This window comes from Megalops cyprinoides, chromosome 5, assembly GCF_013368585.1.
Source record: "Megalops cyprinoides isolate fMegCyp1 chromosome 5, fMegCyp1.pri, whole genome shotgun sequence".
NCBI classification, from domain to species: domain Eukaryota; kingdom Metazoa; phylum Chordata; class Actinopteri; order Elopiformes; family Megalopidae; genus Megalops; species Megalops cyprinoides.
Window position 1 is genome coordinate 38,043,702 of NC_050587.1, and position 22,702 is coordinate 38,066,403.

At 44.0% G+C, this 22,702-nt stretch overlaps 1 protein-coding gene across 2 annotated transcripts; it reads left to right on the forward strand.

The window, feature by feature from the left end:
• Positions 1-6,098: 6,098 nt before the first annotated feature.
• gfi1b (growth factor independent 1B transcription repressor) lies at positions 6,099-13,875 on the forward strand. 2 transcript variants are annotated; one of them, XM_036529738.1, is made up of 7 exons: positions 6,099-6,286; positions 7,246-7,370; positions 9,522-9,710; positions 10,057-10,286; positions 11,145-11,282; positions 11,837-12,002; positions 13,562-13,875. In XM_036529738.1, the coding sequence occupies exons 2-7, from the start codon at positions 7,259-7,261 to the stop codon at positions 13,738-13,740; spliced, it is 1,014 nt and encodes a 337-aa protein (XP_036385631.1). In that variant the 5' UTR covers positions 6,099-6,286; positions 7,246-7,258; the 3' UTR covers positions 13,741-13,875. The 2 variants fall into 2 exon arrangements, with proteins under 2 accessions (XP_036385631.1, XP_036385630.1); XM_036529737.1 differs by having other exon boundaries at positions 7,249-7,370.
• The last annotated feature ends 8,827 nt before the right edge of the window (positions 13,876-22,702 follow it).

Genomic DNA, 22,702 nt, shown 5'->3' on the forward strand with positions numbered 1-22,702 from the left:
CCGGAATCAAAACCGCAGTATCTAATTTAGCAAACAAACTATGGCTATCCCAGACTTTTCTCATTCACCTTTTATTCACTCAATGACATTACAGTAGAGAAATAATTATTGATCACCATTAAAAGGCAGACGAGCTATATTCATTCTATTAAAATTGTAGTTGCTGATAACTACCTTAAACACATTTTTCGCCCCACTTATCTCCTCTGTGTTGTAGGCTAAGCTCTGCCAGTGAGTTGCATTTCAAAGACATATTTCCTGATAAGCCTGACATCAGAGGTAGTGAGCGCATTTCACAGATACCCAGTTGCGCAGACAGGCAAGGTCGGATTAAATATAACTGGAATCCCACGCGCGAGGAGATAGGGCCCTTGTGAATTCCAACAGCTGCCACACGAGCTGAGACCCCCGCCCATGGCTGAGCTGCAAAGCAAACCCAGGAGCTCTCCCCAGAGCCATGCTGTCAGATGCCTGTCATTTTTATCTCTTAAAATATGTTTTAAAATCCCCCATATTCAACTGACTTCAATGTGGGATTTTCTTTTTTTTGAAGAAGAAGAAGAAGAAGAATTCACCCTGGTACCTCCTTTAAATTCTCCCATATCCAATTAAATCCTGTGCTTTTTTCCTGTGAAACCTTCCAAATGAATTTTTTCAAAACTCCCATACATTTGGCAATATCCCTCCCCTTCTTGTAGTCCTGAGGGAGAGCTCCTGTGAACTCTATGGATTTTGTGAAATAGCTGATGTTGCACACAGAAAATATGCCTTTTTCGCAGTAAGACCACATCTGCCACAGAAATTTGTTTGAGTGTCACAGGGCGAGACACTCTGGAGACTCCAGTGTCTCCAGGATTTCCACCTGATCATGGCTCTCCTCATAGCAAGGAGTATCATATACCTCCTTGATTAAAGACAGCCAGTCTCTACCATTTCACAGCATAAACTGGTCTGTTTAAGGTCAAGCTGAGGATAACAGGTGGGAGATAAATCTGTCCGCTACTTGAGTGTTTAGTGCCTGACCTCAGATCTAAGTGAAAGTTTTAATGTCCAAGAACATCCACTAATAATCACCTTCACACTACTCTTAAATCATGGCGCCCTTGCCACTGATGTAGAATAATATGCAAATGTAACTGAATCTCTAATCAGAAGATAATATATCTGACTGATATTTTTTTAAATCTGTTTTCAGGATGAAGTAAAAAATGAAAGGGAAGCTTGCATCTGCTAAAACAGTGATGGTCAACAAATGTTAGCATACCTGCGGAGTAATGTTGGACATTGGGGTTTTCTCATTTAATGTATACATTTTAAACCTCCAAACATTCTCTCTAGCCTGCTTGTAACTGCCATATCATTTTGTAACCGAATACTGCCATCTACTGGTCCAGAAATGTCATTGCTCCTAACGCTTGGTTATACAGTAGTGTTCTACTTTTCACCTGAAGCAGCAGAGCTATCAGTCTCAGGTCCTGGGACAGTGTTTCTTGTTTTTTTTTTTCCTTTTAATTACCTATCTGCACGAAAATAACTCTTGAGCACACAGGGCACAAGTATAATCTTAAAGTGTGATGTGCAGAATCATTTTCCCTCCCCTCCCTTCAGTGTCATATCTCTGCCGGTACTACCTGGCTTGAAATATTACCAATTATGCGTCCAGTTGTGGAACAAAGGGAAGTCTTGAGCTTTGCCCAGCTGGGAAACCTTAGGTCCACCATTGCAGCATTTTTTCAGTTCACAGAGGAGACCACATGTCATCGCACTGAGTTCATTGGAGCTGAAGTAATCTTGCTGCTTGCCATGATGTTTAACAGTAGTCAGGGGACTTAATCAGGAGCAAACAAATACTGTGTAGTAAAAATGGAATTGCTGACAATTTATTGAAAGAATCATTAAAATGAAGGATTTGCTTAGTAATGGGGCCATAAAATGTTTCCACTGAAACAGGGGAGATCCAAGCATCACTACACAAATGTAAAAAAAAAAAACAGAACATGGAAAATGATCAAGTGAGTTGGGTAGATATCAAAGTTGGAGCAAAAAAAAAAACAAATCTGGACAAGGCTGCCCAAGAACTGAGCTATAAGACTCATGATTTAAGAGGCTGTCTTCCTAAATGAATGCTTTAGATCAGCAGGTCTGAATAAGTGGTACCTGGGCCCCCAGGGGTATGTGAAGCCACATCAGGAGGTACAGTATATGAGGTGCATGAGGGATGAGGGTTATGGAAAGCTGTTTGTATAACATAAAAACATACTTTTCTGGATTCTCAATAAAGGTTTCCACCTTGACCTATTCTGTCTTGTTAGTGATACATGTATTTTTCCATTTACTACATTAACAACAAACAGATTATTCCATCAGCTTCACATCTAACAGGTAAATTGTTGTAATTGTCATTGTCTAATTGTAATTGTGTAATTTTGTAGTTGTCAGTGCCTGGAACAGTTTTTTTTTGTTAAAGAACAAACCTGGATTAATTGGCAGTAGGTAAATATAGGTGTGACTGGGGAGCAGAGCTGACTTTTCAGTAGTTGACTTTGCTGTGGCTGTGTTCAGGCCAATTCTGGTTTGTGTTTTTCTTTTTAGTACATTTTTTTTGAACCACTGTCTCCTTTTGTCTATTTAATTGTGTGGTGCTTTGGCCAACATCGTCATGGTTACGCTAACCGGAAAAAAAGTTCCTAGCGACTGCCCAAAACACTTCAGGTAGGACATCACTTCTTGGTGAGGGAACAGCTACCTCTGGGCTTCAGCTGCCTGCCCCACGGTGATGTCCCATGTCCACCTACAGGCATAGACATCTCTCTCCATTGTTCTTTATGAAGTCTCCCTCACTGCTCCTGTCTGATGTCCAGCAGGGGGCGATGCTGAGTCATGTGCGGTAACATTCTACACCAAGGCCCAAGCCATTTGGCCCGGGCCCAAGCTTTGCCTGGATGGCACACTGTTTTCAGACTGCAGTCATGAAAAAAAAACTGTCTTGCAGTATAGAAGCACATTTATATGTATAAGTAAGTGTTTTAAATTGGCCACAAAAGCTTATTTTTCTGACAAAAATGTACATGTATTCCGTTGTATATGAAATGTATCTTGGAGCATTTTGCAACATAAATCGTACGTTTGAAGAGAACTATGCAGATATCAAATATGCCGTATGTAATATGCAACATGTACTGCCATGCAGGCAGGCTCATCTCTGTCCTACTTCCCCTCTCACACAGTCATCACAGATATTTCATTAGTGCCTCTGACTGCATCCTGCTGAAAGGGGCCTCACAGTTAACAGCAGTCAAAGGCAGAGCCCTGGAAGCCGGCTCTTCAGCGGTTGCATTCCCCTGTGAGATTCACGTGACACAGCGCTCACGTCAAAATGATGTGTCAGTACGAAGCGCTGGAGTTAATCTCCACGGAAATCTGAGGAGGAAAACCCTCCCGAGTTTCTCGTCCACAGACAGACTTCCGGCCAAACAGCTCTGCCCTCGCATTTGTGGACAGTGTAATATTGTCAGTGTGGGCACCCCCTTAACAGGGTGATCCTTTTACATGAAGCACATAAGCGAATAGCCCCATTGTATCAGGTAGAAGTGAACTCAGAGGAAGAAGCATGTGAAAATACGTGTGTTTTGATTTCTGATGTTCAGTCAGTGGCAGCTGTGTCTCAACATCAACATGCCGCAAATAACAGTGTAAACTGACTACCAACTTTTGCTATCAACTGAAATCCTGGTGAGCTCATGCATGACCAAAACTATGTGCAAAAAATAATTTGAAGTGTCAGAGTAAAAGTAAGCTCTTCTATATGCGGTCTTCTGTTCTGCCATGAAAAAGCTTGTGTAGTTGACATTGTTAATTCCTCTGCAGCAACCAAATCAAATCCTCCTCAGTTTCCTTTTGAATGAAAGTTTGTATTAACTCTGGCCTGTAAGGTGAGTCAGATTGTACACATCAAACAACGTTTACATCTCACTGCTGAGAGTGGGTTGCACTGCATGTGGGAACCACAAGATGGCACAAAGCGTACAAAATTGTGGGCTTATTAAAAAACAAATAAAAAAAAACCAAAAAAACAATAAATTGTAAATTAATTCAGTTACATTACATTTCAGTATTGCCATTTAGCAGACACCTTTATCCAGAGCAAATACCATGGTGCATGTAATAAAGTGGCGTGAAAAGTTGTAAGTTTGCAGTTTCAACTGGGCACTGTAAATTACATTATCCAATGCATTGGATTATCCAATGCATTATCCAATGCTACAGACAGCTTTGACCACACTTTGCAAACCTTCCCAACTTTGACACTTCTGTCACTATGCAATCACTTTTCAAAATGTGTTTCAGACTTTTGCCCCAATGTCATTTCTGTGCTTGACTTTTACCATCAACAAAGACAAAGAAAAAAGATTCAAATCCTGCTGCAGAACTGTAAATAAAATACTAGACAGTGCAAACATACCAGTGTACACAGCTACCGGTGCTGAGAATACTGGTTTGGTGTGTACAGGAGGCTGGTATTGGTTGTCACACAAATCGGTTGTCACGGTGCTTAGGGGTATGAAACTGGAGAGAGCGATCACATGATGCACACACAAACGTGTGTCTTGTGCTGGAAGTTGACCACCATTCAATATCAATGCCATTAAACATGAAGGTGAGTCCAATAAACAAAATAATACCCATGGCCCTTTTTAGCGTTGTTTAAATGCTTATTTTGTTCAATGGAGGCAGTTAACTAACTCAATAACATCTTTTAATGCTTTGAGAATCAAATTATTTTACAGTCTGGTTGGGCCAGGTTGTCAGACACATTAAAGGGTCAGCTGTTCTGTGTCACACATAGCCCCAGTGGTGACATGTATTTACATAGGTACTGTTTCCCTGTAGGCAAAGACATGGTGCAAAACTCAAACTCTAAAATTCAGACACACAAACACAACTAGTTTGTTACATACAGAGTAGACTGGTAAGTGAAACTCCAGCACAAATCACTAAAAAAATCAGCTGACATCAATACACACCCCAACACGTATGCATGCACACATAGATATCAAGATTCCTTTCTCTTACCAGGACCCCTTGTTAGTGCTGGCAGACACAACGAAGATAGAATTATAATAGAATTATAATATTGAATATAAGGGAAAGATACAGAAAACGTTTAACACTCAACAAGCATAGAATGTCTGATTCAGTGGTCCAATTGACAAAAAATGTTCATTTCTGCTGTAAAACAAATAAAACCCATGGGAAAAAGTCTATTATTTGTTACTCTGTTATGCAGTGATATTTACTATTAATATGAACATTGTTTTAAACCTACATTACAGTACTATTTTCTGCTGTAAATCGTCTTTGAAAATATAGTCGATGTTACCAAAATAATTTATACAATTTAAAATGATTTTTGGCATACGTTCGATGTGATATTATTATTATTATTATTATTATGCTAGTGAAGTAAATAATTAAAAAAAACATGAATTGCGTTCCTTCATCTTCGGTGTTATATTCTGCTATATCAACAGAACATTTTTTGACCTTAAAATCATCTCCCAGTCATGGAATCGCTGGATTTCTGATAGTTTACCATATGTATTTATTCATATTTATGGATACCACTGAGTATTGCGTTTTCGAAGAAGACATTATTTAATTAGTATAAACAGAAAGACGCCTTCTGCGCACATTTGGAGTTCATGCAAATAATTAACCAAATCGCCGGACTGGAGTTATCGTCCAGTGCCTGATACCTTAATGTTAGAAGACAGAGGTATGACGAAAATGAGCAGTTAAAAAAGTATGAAAACATAACACGACTGCAATTGTAAAACAGGCAGATAAATATTATATGTAAACTGTTTTACAGTGTTGAAGGTTACGAAAAACATCTCAAAGTTTGCTTATTTTGAAGCTCCAATCTTTGCGTAACTGTTCGTGGGAGTGAAAAAATGTCCCGTAGTTTGTACGCAAATGTTCCCTTCTGTATTGGCCTTCCTATTGGTCGAAACCACAGTCAGATTCCACCACAAAATTATCAGATTGAAAATCAGGGAGGGGAGAGAGGACGCGCAGCGCTATAAGTCAGAGCAGTGACAGTAGGTAGGATTCTGAATAATTTATGAAGGGATTTTTAAGACTGAAAAAAGCCATCACTACAGGGCATATATACAGGTAATTGTCCATTTCGAGCAGGAAAATTTGCCCAGATAAATCAAGCAAAACTACAACAAACGTCAAAAAACTGGCATAGCATCGTCCCCCGGGTCCCTTACAATTTTCGGTGAGTGTGAACGATTTCATAATGGCATCAAGTGTTTAATGCTTGCCTGGACTAGAAAACATGTTATTACATATTTGTAATTACATACGTTACGGTTTGAAGCATTTCGTTTTTATGGCAATTATGTGCTGTATGCAACGGAGTGGATCACTGACATCTTGAAAGCGGTCCCTCAAGTTTTTTGTTGCGAGTGCATGAATAATTTCAAAAATCGTCGTCAACGCAGCTCTGCATAGATATGCGCATTTTTGTGCACTTAATGTTTGGACCTGTTACATTTTAATGTCGACATTTTAATTTACGTAAATGTGTCTGGATACGTAAATGAAGGCGGCTCAAATGAATGGATAACTCTTTATATATTTTGCAGGGAAATAGACTTTACACTCTTAAAAAATTACCAATGAATTGTAGCCATTTCAATTGTACCAACTGAATTGGGAGCACAAGTTTAAGTCTTATCAGGTGTAAAGGAAATTAATTCGATTGAATGGAATAAAAGATGCGTTACAAATATATTTTACAGTTATTTTACTATGTTTTAATGCATTATAGACGTGACTATGTGATTTTTACCTGCATGTTTTGGTGTGAAATGAATTTTCATTTAAATATTTGCTGTATTTTTGTATCTGTCATTTCAGCTGTCATTTAAACATTTGCTTTGGTTAATTGTATGTACAATTACAGTACAGTGTCCCCAGTTTACAGTATGTGTAATCGATTAATTGCTCTGTTTGCTTTAATATTGAAAGGTTCTTGCATGATCATTTTTAGCATCTTTAAAAGTACAAGCCTGTACAAAGTTTACATAGCAATGATAACAATAACTATAATAATTATAATAAAATTGTTATGATGGTGACGGTGCCTGTTGGAACATGGTGTCGCAGAAATGTGCGACAGACAAAAGAAAAAGAACAATCTGAGGAACGTGAGTGCTCTTGATTTTCCCTAAGCAGCCGAGCAGCCATGCCTCGTTCTTTTCTGGTGAAGAGTAAGAAGTCACCGTACAGCCGTCACCGGTTTGCGGACGAGGTGCAGCCCGAACTAAGAGACTCGTCAGAAGCAGCACGTACCGCAAGTAAGAGCTTGACCGTGTTACACTTGGCAAAGACATCCAGCATCGGTGCTATACTAAAAGGAGTTTTGAAAATAACACCTATCTAAAGCGCAATTTTTACTACAAAGCTATGATTAAACGTTGATTATGAGATGCGTTTTAGAGTGATTGCTGTAGCCTCAACTCATGTATCAGTTAGAAGCAGGCCTACGTACTGGGCTGGCATTTATAATGACGCAATGATGGACACCAGTTGAATCGACTCCAGCGCAAAAGGGTGCGATGTGCATAAACACAAAATGCAGCGAGGAGATATTAGGGTTGCTTCCGAGAATTTGCGTTACCATTGACGTTTCGCTCAAAAAGATTCGCTATAAAGTTACACAACTCCATACACCACTGGAGGCACGTCGCCGGCGCCCTGTGGTTTATGCAGGCTAGCGTGAGGCCGCAGAAGTAGTTTACATTATTACGGCCCGACAGAGCTTCGCCGCCGCGAATAAAGTCGCTTGACTGTTACTGTGCACTCCACACTGGGATTACACCGGGCTAGCTTTGCTTCATGGAAATCGTACGTCGAGCGGTTAGGGGGTTTGCTGTCACGGATATGCAAACGAGTCCTATTCAAATAAAGAGCGTTCAATCCTGTAATCTTCCAGCGCACCTCAGGCAGGTGTGAGAGAACTGAGAAGCAAGATTATTTCACCTGTTTAGACCAAGCGAACTGCCACGGGGGGAAGAGGGACTCTGGGTGTGGAACAAAAATACTGTTTTGTGTATTTTACCCATGATAGGAAATAATTAAAGTGCACAAAATATTATAGATATGCGAACTGGGGCAGCATAGAGCCATAGACGGAAATGTAGCGAGTAACAAACTAAACCATCATACCGTTTCCATAGCGCCCCATAACACAGCGGCACAAGTTGCAACGATAGACAATTGATGAAATATAAGACATGGCGACTTAAATGTAAAGATGAAATTTGTTGATTTCACATTAAGCTCAAAGCACATCGTTGTGAGGCTCACTCTCATTTTGTAAGCGGCGCCTGTGGTTAACGAAGTAGTCCACTCAAGAAGCAGAAACCTTACTGTTTTCGTTCTGTTATAATGGGAAAAGGCACACAAACACGTTTTTTTCGTTCACACACACCAGGCCCATTCTGTGTGGTAAATGAAAATTGGTGGGTCCAAGTCCCCTGCGGGTAATAAAGGTACATTATGTTCAGTTGTGAGACTGGTGATTTGGCATCGTCCCTGCTCTTCGCCTAACTTTTTGTATGCACTTTTATAAGACGGCCTGGATGAGAGCGTCTGCCTACTGACGAAATTGAAATGGAATGTTATATGCCAGTAATAGATAATCAGGTGTTGTATTCACTTAAGTATGATTAGAGCATGTTCCTCTTAATAATCGTTAGGTGCCGTTTTAATGTTTATACATATTGTTATAATTTGACATTGTTTTTTTTAGTTTGACACCTTGTCATGGTATTTTTTTAGTTATGTGGTTGCTGTTGTGGGTCTGTCTGTTCCATTATCGATTATTTTATCGATATATCGAGATTGATATTTTGAGATGATATGTAATATAACATGTCAAATTAGCCTTGTACACCACTCTGGATAAGAGTGTCTGCCATTTAATAAATAACAAAAAACAACAGATTTCACTCACTAAATATATTGTCACAGGTCTTAAAATAATCCATAGCAAAGGTGACGGAATGGGGGGGGGGATGATGTATGGCCATTTTGCACCAGAGGACTCACCACACGGCAGCAGAGGCAGAGAGGGTGGGGTTCATTTAGCCAGTCAAACCAGGGGAAGATTCAAAAGCAGACATAGATCTTGGACAGGACACAGGGAAATGCTGTGAGCTTTTAATGACCAATAGCCTTCAGAGCAGCATCCCCATCACTGTGCTCGGGGCATTGGTTTTTCGCTTAGTTCAGAGGAAAGACTGCCTCCTATTGGGCTGTTGATGCAACTTTCTACAGCAACCTGGTTTTCCCAACAGGTCTCCCATGTTGACCACAGTCAGCCCCGCTTAGCTTCAGCCATCAGGGAGGAGTGTGGCACTGCTATTGGCTGAAAGCCTATAGCAGGTGTAGTGTTCACCTTCCGTGTTGTTACATTGGCAGTGAAACCATGTCCTGCGTTTCAGAACTGTTGCCGTCAGAGCCTCAGGACCAGGATGCCCTGGGGCAGTCCCAGCCAGAGGCGCGCCCCGGACTCCCCGACCCTGACCCCTACCCCTATGTCAAATCCAAGCAGGATGCAGACTGTGCCGTACCCACTCACCCGGATGCCAGCGTGAACCCCGTCCACTCCGAGGCCACCTATTACACCCCAGGTGAGGATTTCCACTCTGTCACGGGAACGCACAGGCGGGAAAAAGTTCATATCCCAAACTGTTTGTTGTTGTCGTTGATTCATTTTAACAAACAACCGTATCTTTGAAGAACTTAATTCGTTTTGTCATTAACTTATACAGTTGAGTATTCACCAAAGCAATTTCCTTTAAATAGTCTAACTGCCTTAGCCGGGATTACAACGTGCAACCTTCTGGCTTTAAGTCCAGCCCCACTATGTGCTACTCTGAGCTGCTGCTTGAAATGAGTGGAATTTGATTGGCTTGCTGACTATCTAAGCTGTTCTGTCTTTCTGTCCACCTCCCCTCCCTCCCTGTCCGACCTCAGAGCCCCAGCTCCCTGAGTTTCCCTCATACTACAAGCCCCCCTTTTCCTGGGACCCCCTGCGCTCCCCCTATGACTTTCGGCAGATGGGCTTCCCCCCTTCTCTCCTGCAGCACGCAAGCTCCCTGTATGGGGCGCACATCAAACAGAGCCCCGACCCTGCCCAGCCCCTGGACTGCAGCACCCACTACTCCCCCACCTCTGACACCTACCACTGCATCACCTGCGACAAGGTGAGCACAGCCTGCCCTCCGTTACAGAAGGGGGCTCCTGCCTTTATCAGCCGCAGGGGAAAGGTTAAAGGTTAAAGGTCAAATGAAGAGAGGGCCGTGAGATTCTACCACAGATATTCTAAATTCTGACTAGATATTCTAGCTCTGCCTTATGTCCATGCTCCTTACCTCCTTGTCAAGGAAGTTTTGATTGATAACGGGAAGTTCCAGTGCTGTACGCCTTGAATGTCCTGATCACACCCCATCTTGACTGTCTGGTCAATGTGAATATGTAGAATATCTTTGGTAGTACTGAAGCAGCACTGACACAATCCAATGTGAGGATAATGTTGCAAGCACTCTACTCCACAGCTTGGATCCCACATAACTTCATTGTAATTGTTACCTTGTTTTTTATGTCTGTGTAATGATCCACACAATCAAGGGAAAGTTCATTGTTACTAGATTTTTCCATGTTATTACCCATTTCCCTGGGGTGTTTCCTGACACAGAAACATAATACTGTTGTTTTTTATTTGGTGATCTGATTTTTAACACATCATTACACCTGCAATGAAGGACAGAAAACAGTGGATATAGTGAACATAGACACAGTAGTAAGCATTCTGTCAAATTCTATCAAATTCTATGATTTGCTACATGAGATCGTAGACTTCCTCCTTCTTCTTAGAATTTCTTGCCCCGCACCCCCCCATCCTTCTCCACTCATTCCCCCTCAGATGCAGCCACACCCCCTCCCAATCCAGCTCCTAGGCAACCATCCACCCTCAGCATCCTCCTGAATTGCTGTGTGATTTATGACTTGGTCGGTAGTGTTTTGTGAAATGAGAGCTCCCTTTCCGGTCCCCCCCCCGCCAGGTGTTTTCCACCCCCCACGGGCTGGAGGTTCACGTGCGGCGGTCCCACAGCGGCACACGGCCGTTCGGCTGCAGCGTCTGCCGCAAGACCTTTGGCCACGCCGTCAGCCTGGAGCAGCACATGAACGTCCACTCACAGGTACCTGGGAGCGGTCTGTGCCCCGTGCTCAGTCTGGAGGCACCTGCATCCTCACCTTGGTTTTTAATGCGCTTTTTTAAAGAGGCTTTCTGTATTTAATGACATGTACACCCCATAAACGTACCAGCACAGCAAAGTATTTAAAATCCATTATCTGAGGAGAATCTGAACGCCTGAAACATTCTTATAGTTTGTACTTGCACCACAAACCCAGATGATTTTTCACAGGATTTGGTTGAGTTTGGACATCCTACACTATAGCAGATTTCACCAGGAATGTTGCAGAACCGAAACCTGGGCATTTTATTCAGAGAACACTCAACACCCTTTACCCTGACTGGTCTCTAGGCTAAACACAGCTACCTGACGAGCCCACCACTGTGAATGCATTGATGAATAAATGACATGTCTTTGAAGGTCAGCTCTTTGAAAATATGCTCTAAGGTGCGTCATGTAAACATGAAAATATGATAGGTGTTACTTCGTCACAAAATGAGTCAGAGGCTTGGTGCAGCTGGAGGATGGTGACGCTAACGCGTGACCCTCTGCCTCAGGAGAGAAGCTTCGAGTGTAAGATGTGTGGGAAGAGCTTCAAGCGCTCATCCACGCTGTCCACCCACCTGCTCATCCACTCAGACACCCGGCCCTACCCCTGCCAGTTCTGCGGAAAGAGGTTCCACCAGAAGTCCGACATGAAGAAGCACACCTACATCCACACAGGTGAGCCTCCGCAGGCAACCGTGGGAGGGGGCAGGAAAGGAGGGAGGAGTTTTTTGGGGGGGGGGGGGGGGCAAGGGAGAGAAACTTCACATTACATTATATTACATTATTGTCATTCAGCAGACACTCTGAGGGGTACAGGCAGTGTACAGGGTACAGTGGCAGTGCCCCAGTGGGGAATCGACCCAGCAACCTTCTGGTTACAAGCTCTGCTCATTATGACTACACTACACTGCATTGCCACACATACACAGAAAAAATGTGGTTATTTTAAACGCCTGTGGCTGTGAATCTGGATTTCCTTATGCTGTAAATGTGCTGCGCTGTGCTTAATATTGTTAACTGAGAGTGCTCCTAATGTTAAATGCGTAAAAATGGAGGACTCCCCAAGCCTAACTTTTCTGAAATGGTAAAATATTGTTTCAGAGGATTGGTGAACAGATGGGACGCTGCTGTTACCCCTTGGGCAGTGTCCTTTTCTCAGGAAATATCCAGCTGTATAAGTGGTGAAAATTGTAAGCTGTTTCAGTTGCTGTGGACTAAGTAAACATAATGTGATGGCTACTTTCTCTGAGTGTTATATATTCAGTTGTGGTATTACTAGGGTCACCAATGCACCTGCGCCAGTGTTGTGCATAATGGCTTGTCTGTCCTAAATATTCCGAGAGACCAGGAAACTGTCACCTTACTTGAGCTATCATGTCATGTTATGAAATTTTAGGAGGTGTAATTTGAATATCTTTTATCGACCAATCAGATGTATCCAACGGCTAAATAACGATTGGGAGAATGTAGCAGCCATTTGCTAAATAAACACTTTTATCAAGACAAAACCATGTTTTCCATGCAAATGTCATCATCATTTTGAACACATTTTGATGGATCTTGTCTGTCAGGTTGGATCGATTATAACTTTATAATATTTGCTTTCAAAGTACAGAGCTAAGGATGAATCATCTCCAGCTGTACTATGACTCTGCTGATAAAATAAAACAAATGAAAAAAGCTTAAACTATCAGGCTTCTGATTTGCATAGCTAGTTCTCCCAGTCTACTGAAAATTTTCTGAAGGAACCCTCTGGCAAGAGTAGTAAAATCTATCTTTAATTAATGTTTTACAAATCTGAACAATAGCTTGATTCTTTCCCCCAAGTCACTGATACTGTTGAGAGCTGCATGTCTGTGCTATTTCAGAATTATCATGAATTATAAATCTACTGAGAAGCTCTAATGTCATTTCACATTGCTCTGCATTTAGATAACATAGTAAGCTATGTACTTTCAAGGGTTTAAAAAATTTTGTCTATGAAAAAACAAACCAGGGAAAACATGGAAAAAACGAATGAAAAGCAATGGTAAAGTAATTAATGTTGTTCCATTATGCCGATGCCTTTCTCAAGTTACAACTTGTTTCTGTGTTCCTGGCAATTAAAGTATGTTTCCCTAAGGCAGGCTGGTTGTATCTTCCTATGTCACTGAGTTCTTAACAAAGCTAACAACATGGCACATTTTCCTTGTAAATGACTCAGACTGTGTGTGTGTGTGTGTGTGTCCCTGCAGGAGAGAAGCCGCATAAGTGCCAGGTGTGCGGCAAGGCCTTCAGTCAGAGCTCCAACCTCATCACCCACAGCCGAAAGCACACGGGCTTCAAGCCCTTCGGCTGTGAGATCTGCTCCAAGGGCTTCCAGCGCAAGGTGGATCTGCGCAGGCACCATGAGAGCCAGCATGGCATTAAATGAGAAGGAGAGAGAGGGCAGAGCAGCCGCTACGGGAACAGGCATGGTGTTCATTCAGGAGGGGATGAGGACAGAGTAGCCACCATGAGAGCAAGCCAGGCATACATTCAGAAGGAGGGGAGAGCAGAGTAGAAAGGTAGAGAGAGAGGGAGAGGGAGAGAGAGAGGGAGAGAGAGAGAGAGAGAGAGAGAGCGAGAGAGAGAGAGAGAGAGAGAGAGAGAGAGATTGGGGATGGGAGGGAGAGAGAGAGAGAGAGAGAGAGGGGTAGAGAGAGAGTGAGAGAGGGAGAGAGAGAGAGAGAGAGATTGGGGATGGGAGGGAGAGAGAGAGAGAGAGAGAGAGAGAGAGAGAGAGAGAAAGAGAGATTGGGGATGGGAGGGAGAGGGAGAGAGAGGAAGAGCAAAAGCCAACAAAGACAGAAGGAGGGGTGGGAGAGAAAAAGAGAGAAGGGTAGGAGAGAGTGAAGGTGGGTAGGAGAATGAGAGGTGGAAGGGTGGAAGAGCGTGAAAGAGCACTGCAACCTATCCCAACGACTGATCCACACCTTCTGCAAATATCCTCCCTCTTTTTCTCTTTCTCTCTCTGTCACTCTCAACCATAGACACGCACACGTATACACGCGCACACACGCATGTACACACACACACACAAAAACACAGACACTAACACATACACTCATTACAGTGCTGACATTCTCAACAAGCAAGAGGCCATGTACGATAAGACTTAAGATCTGCAACCTTCTAACAAGGCATCTGGCAAGCGTCTGGGTCCCCTCTCTCCTCCTGTAAATTGTTGAAATGAGTATTGAAGTGAGCTGCGTTTCGGCATGGCGCACCGGGTCTCCTCCATTTGTAGGTGCTCCACAGACTCCTGACTCTTCCTCCGCTGCCAGGGTGTGCATGTACTGCATAGGCTTCTGATTGTATACTTTGGCATATTTTTTATTTAAACAGTAAGAGTTTAGTAATACTATTTATGAAATCATATGTAAAAATATAATAAGTGACTTTTGTAATGGATTTTATCTTTTAAAAATAAAGAATGATCCTTTGAATAAAACTGTGATTCTTTACTGAAACTATAAAGAAAAATGCAAACAGATACTGCACACACAGGTGATGAGTGATCGAATTACACACATTTGATAGATAATTTGCCTGTGCTTTCAAGTATGACAACCCAAACAGAGACCGGTGGTTTTTTTCCCTTTCTGTGTTTGTTCTCCGAATGTCTGTTTCCTTGAAGAGCAGGATGCAGAAATCCTCATGCAGAAGTCATGTAGTGGTGAGAGTCCCATCCTTTCCCAGAGGCAGACAGAAATCTCTGGCACTAGCAGAGATAGAGCCGTAGTCCAGCTTCATTCAAATATATACCTGGAACTCCATGCAAATCACTTCTCACGTGTGTTCACAGACAGGGGACACGCCAAGCAGAACAATGGTTCCAGGCTGCCGCACGCTGTGTTATGTATCCAGGATTTGTTTTCTGGTTTTTCTTTTGGTTTATTTTTATCTTTGTTTTTTTTGTGTTTTGTTGATACCTTGGATATTGTGTTTGTTTTAGACTCCATATTAAAATGAACTCTTTTACATCACAGTCAGGATGCACCAGGAAATGGGTTGACTTCAGGTTGTAGGAAGTCAAGGGGGCTTCTGGTGAGTTGTGGAAGATTTGCAGCAGAGATCTTGTTTTTTTATCATTTAACCCTCCTTCCCCCGGTGTCTGGACACTCTGGAACTCTTAAAGGCAAATCAGGTCATTTACACCTATATCTGTTGTTTCAACGTCTGTGTAGGGGGTGGGCGGTCAACAACAGACAACATCATTCACAGAAGGGTGACCAGAACTGATTTCACGTGGAAAGAACTGAACTGAACTGACATTTGTGAGAAAATGACAGACGTTACGATGCATAGCAATGGCCTTCATATTGTGATTGCCACCTAACTGTAGTTGAAGGAGGCTGATGGATTGTGGTGCATCCACATGTTCGACCTATTTAATTCTGTGTTAAACATTCACTTTCCTGACTTAGTGATCATTGATAAGGTGTGTCTTTGGGTTCTTGTTTGCTTCTTCTGTAGGAAAGAAGACTACGTCTGTGTCTCCTTTTGATCCAGAGTTGTGTTTGACTGCAGACATCCTTTGTGAATGTTTGCTTATAAAACTCCACACTTGACTCCTTCACTTTTCCAGCCTCAGCTTGCTAGTGTGTTTTGTTATGTTATTTTGTCAAAACCCAGCAAACCCAAATTGCCCCTCTTGACCATGATATGTATACGTTACATTTATATAATTGTAATACGTTTCGTCGAACTGTGAAAAAAAACTGGCTTTATTGTCTTTAACATTAACATTAGCATTAAATGACTACAATGAGTCCAACAAGTAATATAGTTAAATATGCTTACATTTACATTTACATTTACATTTATTTATTTAGCAGACACTATAATTCCACAATGAGACAGTAGTTCTCAGCTGAGAGCAAAGTCAGTTTGAGGACACAGTACTAGCTAATTTATACAGCTACAGGGTATAGGGCAACTAACAAGATCTGAATTCAAACAGCGCATTGAGTGCCAGAGTAAAGGCGGTAACTGAAGTCTTGGTAGGTCTGTCTTGGTAGGTTGTTTAAACTAAGTACTTGCTTCCATTGGGGAAGCTCAGTGTGTGTGAGTGAGCTAAGCACATACCATTGCCATTATCCGCCAATGAGCACCGAAGCTCAGTGGGCAAGGGGTTTGCTTTGAGAGCAAGCTAAGCCCTATGGCCCGGTTTCGATCCCAGCCATGTGATTTGACGCAATGGCTGTGGATAAGGGTGGGTAGGTCAGCCAGGGGGTGTTTGTCTCATCACTTCCAGGCCCCCTGACACTCATCAGGCACCTGCGAGCTGCTTTTACCATCTCAGGGGCTGCACAGCAAATTTCGTTGTACAACAATGTACAATGACAATGATGGCATTCTATTCTTACCCTACATCAGCAGAATAGCGCCTATCCTCCAATGAGCGCCTGCTCCACTGTGCTATAGGACCTGTGGTGGGAACAACAGCCGTTGGTTTTGGGTGGACTGATGGATTTCATTTGTCTCACCTCAGCGCTTGTGCACAAGTACAAAGCTTTTCACTGTGAGGCAAGCCCAGTGTACACTCTCTGAATCCAAAATAGGGTTGCGCAACGGGGAAAATGGTGAAAAAAAAAAAATCACTCCTTAGGTTACAGGAGTATGTCTGGTAAGCAACTGAATCTACAGCGCTGTTACTTTTTGTAACAACAATCTGGTAACTAAATCCATTAGGGTTTATCTGACAGTAAATGTATTGTAAATGTATTTGTGAGAGAGATTAAGGACACAGAGCCAGTCTGGGCCTCACTGAAGGCTTCAGATTGTACAGCCCGGTTTCAGCATCAGTGCCCCAGGGTGGGTGGGTGAGTGAGAGAGTAGGGGCCTGAAATCAGTGTCCTTGTGCGGGGAGAAAAAAGAAAGCCTGTCTGCCCCACGTCTGTTACAGTTGGTACACAAATCTGTGGTCGCCATGCAAATGACTGTTTATATTTCCCTTGCAACATGGCATGGTGTGGAACAGTTAGGTTCACATCCTGGTGCGGCGAAGCTAAAGAAATCAAAACGGTGCACATCCTTTGGATCCGTCAGTCAGCGTGTCTGGAGGAACAGGAGATGCACAGGCTTGGTAAACAGGACCTGGGCTGGGAGGGGGGGCGGGGCTAGCCTGAGGGAGAGTGGAGGGGGGCGGAGTCACACTCACAAGGAGCTGAAAGTAGAATCCAACTTCTGCTTTCTTGCTCAGGGACAGGTGTGTGTGTGTGTGTGTGCTTGTATGAGAGTGTGTCAGTGCTTGTTCATGTGAGTATATGTGTGTGTATCAGTGAATGTGTATTTGTATACATGTTGATATACATACACACTGTATGTGTGTAAGACTGAGTTAGTATGACTGTGTATGTGTACTTATGTAATTTTGAGTGTGTGTGTGTGTGTGCGTGTGTATCTACCAACAGCTCCAGCATACTTCCTATTCCTAACTGCCACACCTGCAGATATCCTCAGAACTGGCCAGGTAATCAGAGCAACATGGAAATCCAGCAGATATCCTGCCTACATTTAACCCAGTGATGCTACTTTAAACTTAACCCCAGGATGCTGAATGCCTGTTGCAAAGAAGCTGCCACTTCTCCATAAATGAGCCAGAAACAAAAGGTTAAAAACCAATCATTTATTTTAAAACCAGACAAACAAAGGAAACCAGCCTACACAAGCCCACAGCAGGGACAAAGTGAGCCTTCTCTGCTCTGCAGCCACACCTGTATTTAATCAGGCCTCAATCAGTAAGGTGTGGCTCATTATCCAATAGGCTGGTACCCCACACAAACTAACACACGTGCACACAATTAAGTGATTGCCATCAATTAACAATGATTGACATCAATTAACAATTGCCGTTTAGGCTAAGGAAGAGGTGGTGAAGGCTCTCCTTCAGATTGCATACAGCAGAGCCATGTGCCCACTGCTACACAGACAGTCTTTGAGCTCATGCCCCTTTGACTTCCTTCTGCTTTGTCACTGGAAGATGGTGAGCCACATGGACATGTTTCCATTTGCCTTACCCAGCCATGCCAAAAAAAAAATGAAGCAGCCAGGTGCACTTCAGGGTCACTTGCCCCTTTTTAATCCACCTGATTCCTTTTTACAACATGTTTGTAACCAGACCACACAGATGTCATTACATACAGAATTTGCGTATCTGGACCAGCTTGAATGGATTATGTTTTTCCTGTACGTGACATCCATTTATACTGCAGGTTACTCAACAACGTGCAGCACCAGTGACTCGTAAGGGAACTGAACCGACAATGTGCTGGTGACTTGTCCCGTTCCTTACCACTGGCATAACCAGCTGTGTCTCGTGTTTCCATACCTGGGATGGTAGACCATGACTGAAAAGCAGCTGGATTTTTACACTGATCAAACATCCAAACTCAGTGTTATTTATGTAAAGACAAGCCTAAAAGACCAAAACCCCTCTCAGTGTCTTGACTTCACCGGTGAAAGTTGTTGCTGTTTTGGCAAACATGGTATTACCGGATGAAAAATGCGTCCGCGGGTGTGGAGAGAGACTGCCAATCAGTGCCTCGCCAGTTGCCTGTGGCAGAAAATCCAAAACAAAATGCATGCTGGCCATAAACGAATCGCTTAAGTTACTTTAAAAACACTCTACTGTCGGGATGGTAAGGTCAGACTGAGGTTTTCAGAAGATCTGTTGGTATGTGGTTTATTTTCCTATCTGGTGCTCCTTTGAGGAACATGGTGATGCTAACAACTGCCGTTAGTAAGGGGATGACCCCCCCACGTTTCAATACCAAAATACCCCTGGGAGAAAAACATGCAAATGAGGAAATGAGAACAGTCAGGGAAGAAGAAAAGAGAGGGAGGGGGGAGGGAGAGAGAGAGAGAGAGAGAGAGAGAGAGAGAGAGAGAGAGAGAGAGAGAGAGAGAGAGAGAGAGAGAGATAGAGAGAGGAGAGAGAGAGAGAGAGAGAGAGAGAGAGAGAGAGAGGAGAGAGAGAGAGAGAGAGAGAGAGAGAGAGAGTGAGAGAGAGAGAGAGAGAGAGAGAGAGAGAGAGAGAGAGAGAGAGAGAGAGAGAGAGAGAGGGAGAGAAAGAGAGAGAGGGAGAGAAAGAGAGAGAGGGAGAGAAAGAGAAAGAGAGAGGGATGGTAACACAGACGAGGTTGGGCCCCAAACACTGCATTGCAAACCACAGCATGCCCTTAGAGAAAACCCACCACATCAAGGCCGGTGCCGACAAAAAAGCAATCCAAACTTCCCAGTGTGAACAAGAACAGGTTTTTTTTAATACAAATAGAGAAGAAGGTGACAACTGTCAGACTATATGATGTTTTTCACACATACACTGGTGCGAGCTGTTGCACAGGTGAAGACTGTACCCACTGTTACCACTGTAACCACTCCCACTGTTTCCCAGACCAGCCTGTGCTCTCACTGTTTTCCACTGATTCCCAGTGCGATCTGTTGGTCATGGAAACAGATGAAACCGCATCAACAGGTAAAAAAAAAAAGCACAAAATCAGTTTCATAGCCGCTGGGACACTGTCATTCCACAGGCCTGCCCATGTGAAGACAGGCAGGTAAATCTTGCCCCACACACACATATACACACACATGCATACACGCACACACAGGTACACGCACGCGGAGCCGCAGAGGAGAGGGAGGTATTTGACTTGCAAATGAGCAGTATGCAAATCGCCTGCACTCTGAGCCCTGCTCTGTAGGCCCGGCGCCTGGCGCCAGCTCCAGGGAACCCGTGCAGGGAGGCACCTCAGCACAGAGCGGAGCTCTGCAGCAAAGGGGGGCAGGAAAGGTGGACGCACTCGCCCCTTCCGAAAAAATGATTTTCTCCCCGCTCACCTTGATGGCCGTACGCAAATGAGGCCATTACCTGTTCGACACCTCGCCCCTTGAAACCCCACACGTCTTAATCTCACAGCTGCACAGACACGCTGGAGCCGCACGGCCTGCGCTGTGATTGGTCAGACTGGCGCTTCCAGCGGCTTGCTGGTGCCCGTCAGTGACTTGCAAGGAGCAGCATGCATACAGGTCAGGAGTTCCCAAACCATTCAACCTCAGCATAACTTTCCATGACCCACCATTAGTGGAAAAAGGCCAGGAATCTCCCATCTGAGCAATGGAAACCTCTAGTGATAGCATTTACTTGTGAGGTATACTGAGGTTGGCCTTAACTACTAGCTTCGGATTAGCTTTGGATCACACATACAATATAATTGCATGATGCAAGAGAATGTAGTGTTCATTATGTCAGTTATATGAGTTTAAAAGGTGGTAGGCTTGGATGTTATTTATTGCAAGTTTTAACACAACAAACAATGTATTTATGAATGTTTGTTCTTTAGTGTATTTCTGCCAAATATTGATTGCCAATTGCTCACCGCTGTGGGAAAAAGTTTCACGGTTAGTTTTTAAACTGCCAGTAAGAAATGAAAAATGTACACAACTCCCAGTGACCAGAAACTGGCATTTCTTAACAAGCCAACCAATCAGCCAGTCAGTGGCAAAGCTTTTTTCTAACATTGGTCATGTAACATAACATATGTGCTGTAATCGGAAGTGAACGTTCAGAGAGCAGCATTCCAATGTCCTGCGGCTACTACACAAAACCATACGGGGCTGAGAGATATGACCTGGGTGAGCTGTGCACCGGAGCGCTTGTGATGTGTTTTATGGCAAGAGAGATGTGCTGCCGTTACAGATAGCCTGAGATCGCCGGCCCCTGCCACCCGCAGGGAGGTAGAACGGGGCGGGGAGAGGCACAAGCCGGCCACACAGCCAAATACTCTCTGATTACAGACAGTGGGGAGATAAGGCTCAATCATTATTTAAATCCAAAGGGCTGATTGTCCTTCGTGTAAAGTGGCCAACCGAAGTTATAGCTGCACTCGAGTACAGGCCTGCCGTAAAGTAAAACCACAGACAGCTCACTGTGATATTCCCTTTCTGCAAGATAAATGTTCACACATCTCCTCCAAAGCACAGTAAAACTCAGCCTACAATATGTGCTTTCTCCATCCAAAGCAAGTTTTAGCAGTGAAATGAACAGAGACAGAACATGTTCATTTCTCCACCAACTTCAGTTTTTGCCCTTTTTTGACGACCTGTAAGTTACAGAAATTGTAAAATGTGCAACAACTTTTTGTGAGAGCCCCAAACCATGAAAACAATAACTGAAGACAACAAAATAAACTGCAAAGTTAGGCATGTTATGTGAGTTCTGCTTTGCAGAATATGAATACAATCACCAAAAGGACCCAGGGGCGGAGAGTAATTGCATTGTTTTTCTAAAAACACTTTATTTACTTAGCAACCTGCATTAGCCAGGGCGTCTTCCATGGCGTACATTACAGCACCTTGTGCATTGTGCTAACCATCGACATGGCTGGATTTGGGCAGGGAAAGCCCAAGCCCTTTGCTGAGTGTAAGAAAAGCAGAGTCCCACCCGGGATTAGAATCTGCGGGCCTCGGGGGTGTGGAGCCCGGCACTTTGGCTGCCGCTCCACATCCTGCCAGTGTCACAGATCACGTGGCAATCCCGGCCACAACGAAACCGAGAGACGACACAGAGGGAAGCAGGAGCGTGGACACAGGAAACGTGTCAGGGAGCACGTGCGGCAGCGGCCGGGCGTTGATAGCGGGTGAGTGGCAGTTACCAGACAGAGGGGGGGAGGGGAAGAGTGTGCCCCGCAGCTGGAGTGACAAGGATGGCGGCCATCTTTGCCGGCTGCCATGCGCCCATCGCCAAATATGGCATTGCCCCGCAAAACGCCGCCCTGTCAGCTGAAGGGCGGCGGGTTTACGGCCGAGGGATGGAGGGAGAGGGGAAGAGAGAGACAGGATAGTGAGGGACAGTGGAGAGAGGGGAGCTGAAAGAGAAAGAGAGAGAGCCGGCGCAGTGAAATCTGGGGCCTTGCGGGCCTAGTAGGGGCCGGCCGGAGGAGAGAGTGAGGAGGTGATAGCCTTATCAGGGGTGAGCCTGCCGTAACGGCCAGGACGCCAGCGCCGCGCAGCTGGGAGGAGTGAGCAGAGGGGCGCAGAGATAGCGCCCGTCCTGAGGGTAATCAGGGAGGCACAGGGCTCCCGAACACACGCAGAGGCAGAGCGAGGTCCCACATTCGGCCCGACAGATTGTCACTCCCAGTCCACCACCCCTCAGCTCCACGGCCTCAAAGCACGGAGTTTCATAACAGGGAACAGGAAGTACTAACTCCTTATCGGCCCTCTCTGAGAAGCGCGGCAGGCCAGGCTATTAAAAATGCTGTCGCTCACCAAAAATAAATCCTCCACATGATGAATTTCAGCGTTCTTTCTTTTTTTTTTTTCTTTTTTTTGTCTTCACCCATCCACAG